Source organism: Protobothrops mucrosquamatus, unplaced genomic scaffold (assembly GCF_001527695.2).
Source record: "Protobothrops mucrosquamatus isolate PMUCROS unplaced genomic scaffold, P.Mucros_1.0 scaffold5161, whole genome shotgun sequence".
NCBI classification, from domain to species: Eukaryota; Metazoa; Chordata; class Lepidosauria; order Squamata; family Viperidae; genus Protobothrops; species Protobothrops mucrosquamatus.
Genome location: NW_015391032.1, coordinates 113,624 through 122,099, shown reverse-complemented (window position 1 = coordinate 122,099; position 8,476 = coordinate 113,624). Strand labels below are relative to the sequence as shown.

Here is an 8,476-nt window from a genome sequence, read left to right as displayed (position 1 = left end):
CAGCTGGTGAGCTCTCCACCCCACCCTGCCCCCAGTTATTTCTGGGCCGCCCCGCCCCCACCCGCGTGCCCCTCTGATGCCGTGCCCGTGTCCCGCAGGAGGCCGTGTCCAGCGAGCGGCTGAAGCACCGGCTGACCTCGCAGGAGGAGAAGGCCCGAGCGGCGGCTCGCCAGGCGGCCCGGATGGAGCTGCTGCTGCTGGAGGAACCCGGGTGAGCCCCTCCCCCCTCCTCCTGGCCCTGCACGCAGACCGCCCCCCCCACCCAGGAAGGAGGGTCTCTGCCGCTCGGGGCTGGCAGAAGAAGCCCTTGGTGCCCTCTTGGGCCGGCCGGTTCTCTCGCAAACGCTCCACGGCCCAAACCAGGGAACGTCGTCCATGCTGGTCCTAGCAGTCCCAGCCCTGATGACGCTGCCTGGTTGGGTCAAGAAATGTCTGCAGGAGAACCAGCCGACTCATGAAGAGGGCACCAAGGAGCTCTGTCTATCTATTCTATCTATCTATCTATCTATCTATCTATCTATCTATCTATCTATCTATCTATCTATCTATCTATCTATCTATCTATCTATCTATGTAATCTATCTATCTATTTGTATCTGTATCTTTATCATCTATCACTATCTTATCTATCTATATCTATCTGCCTACATCTATCTATCTGTCTGTCTGTCTATCTATCTATCTATATCTATATCTTTATCATCTATCACTATCTTATCTATCTATATCTATCTGTCTATCTATCTGTCTATCTATCTATCTATCTATCTGTATCTTTATCATCTATCACTATCTTATCTATCTATATCTATCTGCCTACATCTATCTATCTATCTATCTATCTATCTATCTATCTATCTATCTATCTATCTATCTATCTATCTATCTATCTATCTATATCTGTATCTTTATCATCTATCACTATCTTATCTATCTATATCTGCCTACATCTGTCTGTCTGTCTGTCTATCATCTATCTATCTATCTATCTATCTATCTATCTATCTATCTATCTGTATCTTTATCATCTATCACTATCTTATCTATCTATATCTGCCTACATCTATCTATCTATCTATCTATCTATCTATCTATCTATCTATCTATCTATCTATCTATCTATCTATCTATCTATATCTGTATCTTTATCATCTATCACTATCTTATCTATCTATATCTGCCTACATCTGTCTGTCTGTCTGTCTATCATCTATCTATCTATCTATCTATCTATCTATCTATCTGTATCTTTATCATCTATCACTATCTTATCTATCTATATCTATCTGCCTACATCTATCTATCTATCATCTGTCTATCTATCTATCTATCATCTATCTATCTGTCTGTCTGCCTATCTATCTATCTATCATCTATCTGCCTACATCTATCTATCTATCTATCTATCTATCTATCTATCTATCTATCTATCTATCTATCTATCTATCTATCTATGTAATCTATCTATTTGTATCTGTATCTTTATCATCTATCACTATCTTATCTATCTATATCTATCTGCCTACATCTATCTATCTGTCTATCTATCTATATCTATATCTTTATCATCTATCACTATCTTATCTATCTATATCTATCTGCCTACATCTATCTGTCTGTCTGTCTATCTATCTGTCTATCTATCTGTCTATCTATCTATCTATCTATCTATCTATCTATCTGTATCTTTATCATCTATCACTATCTTATCTATCTATATCTATCTGCCTACATCTATCTATCTATCATCTGTCTATCTATCTATCTATCTATTATCTATCTATCTGTCTGTCTGCCTATCTATCTATCTATCATCTATCTGCCTACATCTATCTATCTGTCTGTCTGTCAGTCTGTCTGTCTGTCTGTCTGTCTGTCTATCTGTCTGCCTATCTGTCTGTCTATCTGTCTGTCTATCTATCTAATCTATGAATGATGATGTTACCTAGTTAGGGCAATGAAACGTCTGCAGGAGAACCAACCAGCTCAGAGGGCACCAAAGACACCTCACCTCCACCCACCTGCGAACTCATCCTGTGGCAGGCTGTTCCGCTGCCCCCCCTGGTGCCTCCTGACGGGCAGGAACAGAACTGGACCCTTCATGGGGGGAGGAATCTGGGCTGGGTGGAACAGGGAGGCCCCTCCCCCGAGCCCCCTTTGTCTTTTGGGCAGTCTTTTCTGTTGGCGTTTGGCTCCCCAACATTCGAGATCGCCTTCAAAAGGCGATTTTGTTTTTGTTGCGAGGACTTAACTCCTGAGGGGTCTGGTGTTGCTCTGTCAACAATGGAAAAGGAGGCCAGAGGGCAACACTGAGCCTTCCCCTTCCCTCCCCCCCCCAATTTCTGTTCCCCGTGCCAGGTTTCTGGAGGGGGACGACGAAGAGGACACCTGCACCATCACCCAGGCCGATATCGCTGCTGCCGTGGACCTCGCAGCCAGTGCCAAGGTGGAGGGGGGGTGCTCCGGAATGGGGTGCACTGGCAGTTACTGGTTTGGGGGGAGGTTGGGACCCCCAACTACATCACCTTCGTGCTGCCTCTTCTCCCATAGCACTTTGAGCTGCGGCTAGATCGTTTTGGCCCCTACCGGCTCAGTTACACACGGAACGGCCGGTGAGTGGGCTTTGCGAAGGGTCTCGGATCGCTGAAGTTGGGGGCGGTGGGGTCTCCTGCGTCCCACCCCCTCACCCCTGCCTTGCTCCCGCTTCAGGCATCTCCTCCTGGGGGGGCGCCGTGGCCACGTAGCGGCCCTGGACTGGCACACGAAGGCCCTGATGTGCGAGATGAACGTCATGGAGACCGTCACGGATCTCACGTGAGTGAGGAGCATGACGAGGGAAGGGGGGGGCGAACGAGGGAGGGGGGAAGCACGAAGGTCCCCCCCACCCAGCAGGGGCTGCAATCATCGGCCCAGCCCTCCTGGGATGGTTCTACTGCAACCGTCGCAACCTGGGAGCATTTCAACCCGCAACCGCAGGCCTTGATTTGGCTGGGGTGTTCGTGCCCACCTGCTCCCCCCCACACACACACCAAAGGAACCGCTGAGCTGTGAGGGGGGGCAGGGGGGCCCACTTTCCACCCTGCGCGTTGCAGGTGGCTGCACACGGAGGCCATGTTTGCCGTGGCCCAGCGCAAGTGGCTGTACGTGTACGACAACCAGGGCGTGGAGCTCAACTGCCTGAAGCGCTTCCACGCCGTCCAGCGGATGGAGTTCCTGCCCTACCACTTCCTGCTGGCCACAGCGGTGAGCGGGCACCGGGCCCCACCAGCCACGCCGGCTCTCCGAAGGGGGTCACCTGGGGGCATTGACCGGGGGGGGGAAGAGGGAGTTCCTGTGTAGCAGCTCTCCTGGGTCACACACACACACAGACAGTCTGTCTGATTTCACGGCTTGGGTTGAGCTGAGCAACCCCCAACCCCAAAAGGGCAACCAGTGAGTTCCTGAATCTCAGGGTTGGAGGGAACCCCATGCTCATCTAGACTGACCCCTGGCCAAAGCCAGAGCCCTCCCTCAGCCATCCACCAAAGTCAGGTGGGATGGAGAGCAGCGAGGTTTCAAAGCCTGGCATGGGTGTGTGTGTGTGTGGGGGGTCACTTTTCTCCACCTCCCCCCCAGAACTCTGTTCTCTGCTCCCCCCTCCTCCCCCCCCCAGAGCGAGTCAGGGTTCCTGCAGTACCTGGACATCTCGGTGGGGAAGGAGGTGGCCACTATTTGTACGAAGGCCGGCCGGCTGGCGGTGATGGCCCACAACCCCTCCAACGCCATCGTCCACCTGGGGCACAGCAATGGTGAGTGAGGTGGGCCGTGTGGGGCCTCTCCTTGCCCTCGTCCGGAGCGCCTCCGCCCACCGACCCCGCCACCTTTGCCTCCGCTGCAGGGACGGTGACCCTGTGGAGCCCCAGCGCCAAGGCCCCGCTGGTCCGGCTGCTGTGTCACCAGGGGGCCGTGAGGGCCGTGGCCGTCGACCCCTCCGGGAGGTGAGCAAAGGGGCGGCCGGGAGCGGCACAAAGGGAAGGGGGGACACGCGCGGAGCGCAGAAGGGGACTCTCCTTGCCTTCTCCCACAGCTACATGGCCACCTCGGGACTGGACCACAAGCTGCACATCTACGACCTCCGGGCGTATCGGCGCCTCCACTCTCTGCTGCTGCCCTCCGGGGCTGGGCAGCTGGATTTCAGCCAGCGGGGGCTCCTGGGGGCTGCCTGCCAGGAGGTGGTGCAGGTGAGTGACGCAGGCTGAGTCTGGCCCTCCCACAGCCCGGGGCTCCTCCTCCCCAACTCGGCCCCTCGTGAGCTGCCGCCGTCGCCTCTCCCCCAGGTGTACAAGGACATCTCGTCCCGCCCGTCGCAGAAGCCCTACCTGTGTCACGGGCTGCCCGGCCCCTCCCACGGCCTCCGTTTTTGCCCCTTTGAGGACGTGCTGGGCGTGGGGCACGAGCAGGGCTTTGCCAGCCTTCTGGTCCCAGGTAAGGGGGGAGGGCGGAGTGGGGATGGGTTCACTCCCGTTTTGCGAGAGGAATTTCCTCAGCCGGGTGGCCTCCGCAGGTGCCGGCGAGCCGAACTTCGATGCCCTGGAGAACAACCCTTTCCGCAGCCGGAGGCAGAGGCAGGAGTGGGAGGTGAAAGCTTTCCTGGAAAAGGTGAGTCACCCCCCAGGACCGTGCCCCCCTGCTTCCTTCCCCCACTTCAGCGCCCCCTTGTCCCCTGCCCGCAGCTAAGGCTACTCTTCCTTGGCGCTTGAGCCGTCTCCAGAAGCCACGGATCCAAGAGGGTGCTCTGGGGGGGGGAGGAGCCCTACCCCACCCCGTTGTTTTTCCTCACGGCCGGCTCTTCTCCGCAGATCCCGTCGGAGCTGATCAGCCTGGACCCCACAGAGCTGGGCAGGGTGGACCCCATTTCCTTGGACCAGCAGCACAAGGAGCGGGCGGAGAGGCTGGTAGGCGTCCGGGGCTGGTGGGCACCGATGGGAGGAGGAGGAGGCCCAAGGTGTGGCCTTGTAGGGCTCTGGGTCTGAGGACGCTGACTCCGTGCCCCCCTTCCCGCAGGGCTTCGACCCGGAGGCCAAGGCGCCCTTCTCCCCTCGCCGGAAGCTGAAGGGCCGGGATTCGGCAGGCAGCAGGCTGAAGCGAACGAAGAAGGTGGCCGCAGAGGAAGAGCGGGTGAGTCTCCTCCGGAGGTTGACTGCGCCTTCCGCCCCCTCCTCCTCCCTGGATCCCAGCCCCCCCCCCCACCCCGATCCTGATGAGCCACAACGTGGCTGCCAAACATTTCCTTTTTAATACATCAGAGGGTAAGAAAACATTCACATTTGATTCTGGAGAATCCACCTGATGGTTCACCTGTTGTCAGCCTAGAAGTAAACAAATGCCTCAGAAGTTCTTTCAAGGCTTCCATCTGGCTCTGGAGTTTGGAAGGGGGCCCTTGGGGGGAGGGGGGTGGTCTGCCAGTTCCAGTTCACACCCACCCACCCACCCACCTTCGTCCCGGCAGGCCCTGGTCCGGAAGAGCTTGGCTGCCAAGGCAGAGACAAAGCAGCCAGCGACACCCAAGGCCGCAGCCCCTGCAGCCCGCAGGTCAGCGCTGGATCGTTTCCGGAAATAGCGGGCGAAGGAGGCCGGCAGGGCGCGTTGGCCTCCCCTGTCGTGCGCTGGACGGCTGGCCCCGTGGACCTTCCCCCAAAACCCCCGTCAGCTTATTTGGACTCTGAGCTTTGAATAAATACACACTTGTGATTTGTAGTGGCTGCCCCCACTTCCCTCTCTTTCGGTGGGCAAAAAATGGGGGCTCCCCGGAAGCATCCTTGCGATTAGGGACCAAAGTGGTACCCCCAAAAGTATTCTTGGACATTGGGAAGGGGGGGCTATCCTGCAGGCCACAGAGGGCCTCCCTTCCCTAAGGGCTACAGCCCCCCCGCCCCCCCTACGTGCACAGGTGGATCTGGGCAACTGCAAGGCTCCTTCCGTGTCCCACAGGCCCTGCTAGAGTAGCCACCTTCACAACCGCCCCGTATTCTGGCTTGATGTGACAGTTCTCTCTCCTGCCCACCCCCCCACAAGAGTCCTGCCCCCACGGGCTCCCCATGTCCGTTCAGACCCCACCCGCGGTTCGGGGTCGGAGGCGCTTCCTCCATCCGGGTTGCCAAAAGTCCACTTGGAGCCGCTGGCGCAAGAGAGGACGGCAGCGCGCTCAGCGCTCGGACGGCAGCCCAAAAGACCGACCAGGCAGCCGGGCTGAATTCCGCAGCGGCGGCGCCTCGTCCCGCAGTCCACAGAGGGGAGGCCGTCCAAGGCCGGCTCACGGGCCGTCCGGCTCCTCGGTCGCCCAGTGCAGCCAGGATAACACCTTGCAGCGGGCCAGGCCCAGCAGGCGCTGCCAGGCGGTGCAGGAGGGCTCGGGGGCGGCAGCCACGGCCAGCATCTGGGCGGGCGACACGCGGTGCGCGCTGAAGAGCACCTCCCGGTAGCAGCAGGCGTCGGGCGGGAAGCAGGTGGCGCCGGNTCCCCCCCCTGCAGAAAGCTGACCCCTTCCCCGGAGCCGCCGACCCGGTCCCACCGGAGCGAGTGCAGAAGTTCCAGCGTGGAGCCCCGCAGCAGCTGGTGAGCTCTCCACCCCACCCTGCCCCCAGTTATTTCTGGGCTGACACCCCCACCCGCGTGCCCCTCTGATGCCGTGCCCGTGTCCCGCAGGAGGCCGTGTCCAGCGAGCGGCTGAAGCACCGGCTGACCTCGCAGGAGGAGAAGGCCCGAGCGGCGGCTCACCAGGCGGCCCGGATGGAGCTGCTGCTGCTGGAGGAACCCGGGTGAGCCCCTCCCCCCTCCTCCTGGCCCTGCCCGCAGAGCGCCCCCCCCACCCAGGAAGGAGGGTCTCTGCCGCTCGGGGCTGGCAGAAGAAGCCCTTGGTGCCCTCTTGGGCCGGCCGGTTCTGTCGCAGACGCTCCACGACCCAAACCAGGGAACGTCGTCCGTGCTGGTCCTAGCAGTCCCAGCCCTGATGACGCTGCCTAGTTGGGTCAAGAAATGTCTGCAGGAGAGCCAGCCGACTCATGAAGAGGGCACCAAGGAGCTCTGTCTGTCTGTCTGTCTATCTATCTATCTATCTATCTATCTATCTATCTATCTATCTATCTATCTATCATCTACTGGTCTGCCTGCCTGATATCTCTCTCTCTCTCTCTCATCATCTATCTATCTAATCTATCTATCTATCTATCATCTATCTATCTATTTGTATCTGTATCTTTATCATCTATCACTATCTTATCTCTATCTATCTATCTATCTATCTATCTATCTATCTATCTATCTATCTATCTATCTATCTTGCCTGCCTATCTATCTATCTATCTATCTATCTATCTATCTATCTATCTATCTATCTATCTATCTATCTATCTATCTATCTATCTATCTATCTATCTATCTATCTATCTATCATCTACTGGTCTGCCTGCCTGCCTGCCTGATCTCTCTCTCTCTCTCTCTCTCTCTCTCTCTCTCTCTCTCTCTCTCATTATCTATCTACCTACCTACCTATCTATCTATCTATCTATCTATCTAATCTATGATGATGATGTTACCTAGTTAGGGCAATGAAACGTCTGCAGGAGAACCAACCAGCTCAGAGGGCACCACGGACACCTCACCGCCACCCACCTGCGAACTCATCCTGTGGCAGGCTGTTCCGCTGCCCCCCCCTGGTGCCTCCTGACGGGGAGGAACAGAACTGGACCCTTCAGGGGAGGAATCTGGGCTGGGTGGAACAGGGAGGCCCCTCCCCCGAGCCCCCTTTGTCTTTTGGGCAGTCTTTCTGTTTGTTGGGACCTTGTACTCATGTTTGGAGCATACTCCAGGTCGGAACTGCTGGCCCTGCGCGATTCCCCCCTCGCGCAGGTACGGCCCAGTATAATCTTGAGGACCGTCCTCAATGACGGGGTATGGAACCCCCAGAGGCACGCAGCAAAAAAAGAACTGAAGAGGAAATTGAGAACTTTTTTAGTGGGATGTTTTAACAAATTTTTAGGGGGTACGGGGAGGGCCGGGGGGGGCATGGGGGATGCCTCTCTGGGGCCAAGGCCGAGCCTGTCTGAGGGGCGCAGCGTGGGAGTGGAGGGGGAGGTGGTTGGGGGGTCAAGAGAGGGTGGGATGATTAGTACGGTCAGTGGGAGGGGCAGATATGGCGGGAGCAGAGGACCATATCGGGTTTGGGGAGCACGCACACGCTGTCTACAAGCGTGTGGGCGCTCCGGTCCTCAGGGCTCTACTCGGTCTCCAGGGAACTTGGATCCCCAGGCCCGGGATCACCGGCTGATGTTATGCAACGCCAGGTCAGTGGTGAACAAAGCCCCCCTCATTCAAGATCTTATTCAAGAGGGGGGTGCGGACCTGGCAGGTATCACCGAGACCTGGCTGGGCACGGAAGGGGGAGTGCCCCTCGTTGACATCTGCCCGCCGGGTTTCCAGGTATTCCATCAGCCAAGGA

At 56.8% G+C, this 8,476-nt stretch overlaps 2 protein-coding genes across 2 annotated transcripts in view; both read left to right on the top strand.

Moving 5' to 3' along the window:
• Positions 1-5,609, top strand: part of LOC107299596 (WD repeat-containing protein 46-like) — a 15,069-nt gene extending 9,460 nt beyond the window's left edge. The window contains exons 2-14 of the mRNA XM_015828961.1: positions 99-211; positions 2,359-2,446; positions 2,551-2,612; positions 2,710-2,814; positions 3,093-3,243; positions 3,653-3,788; positions 3,878-3,977; positions 4,067-4,220; positions 4,317-4,464; positions 4,544-4,638; positions 4,839-4,934; positions 5,044-5,157; positions 5,489-5,609. Of these exons, the coding sequence (XP_015684447.1) occupies positions 99-211; positions 2,359-2,446; positions 2,551-2,612; positions 2,710-2,814; positions 3,093-3,243; positions 3,653-3,788; positions 3,878-3,977; positions 4,067-4,220; positions 4,317-4,464; positions 4,544-4,638; positions 4,839-4,934; positions 5,044-5,157; positions 5,489-5,599 (1,473 nt within the window). The 3' untranslated portion in view covers positions 5,600-5,609. The remainder of the gene's footprint in view (positions 1-98; positions 212-2,358; positions 2,447-2,550; positions 2,613-2,709; positions 2,815-3,092; positions 3,244-3,652; positions 3,789-3,877; positions 3,978-4,066; positions 4,221-4,316; positions 4,465-4,543; positions 4,639-4,838; positions 4,935-5,043; positions 5,158-5,488) is intronic.
• Positions 5,610-6,077: 468 nt separating this feature from the next.
• The window catches only part of LOC107299594 (WD repeat-containing protein 46-like), an 8,140-nt gene continuing 5,741 nt past the window's right edge, over positions 6,078-8,476 (top strand). Inside the window, exons 1-3 of the mRNA XM_015828960.1 lie at positions 6,078-6,101; positions 6,511-6,594; positions 6,685-6,797. Coding sequence (XP_015684446.1) covers positions 6,078-6,101; positions 6,511-6,594; positions 6,685-6,797 — 221 coding nt within the window. The remainder of the gene's footprint in view (positions 6,102-6,510; positions 6,595-6,684; positions 6,798-8,476) is intronic.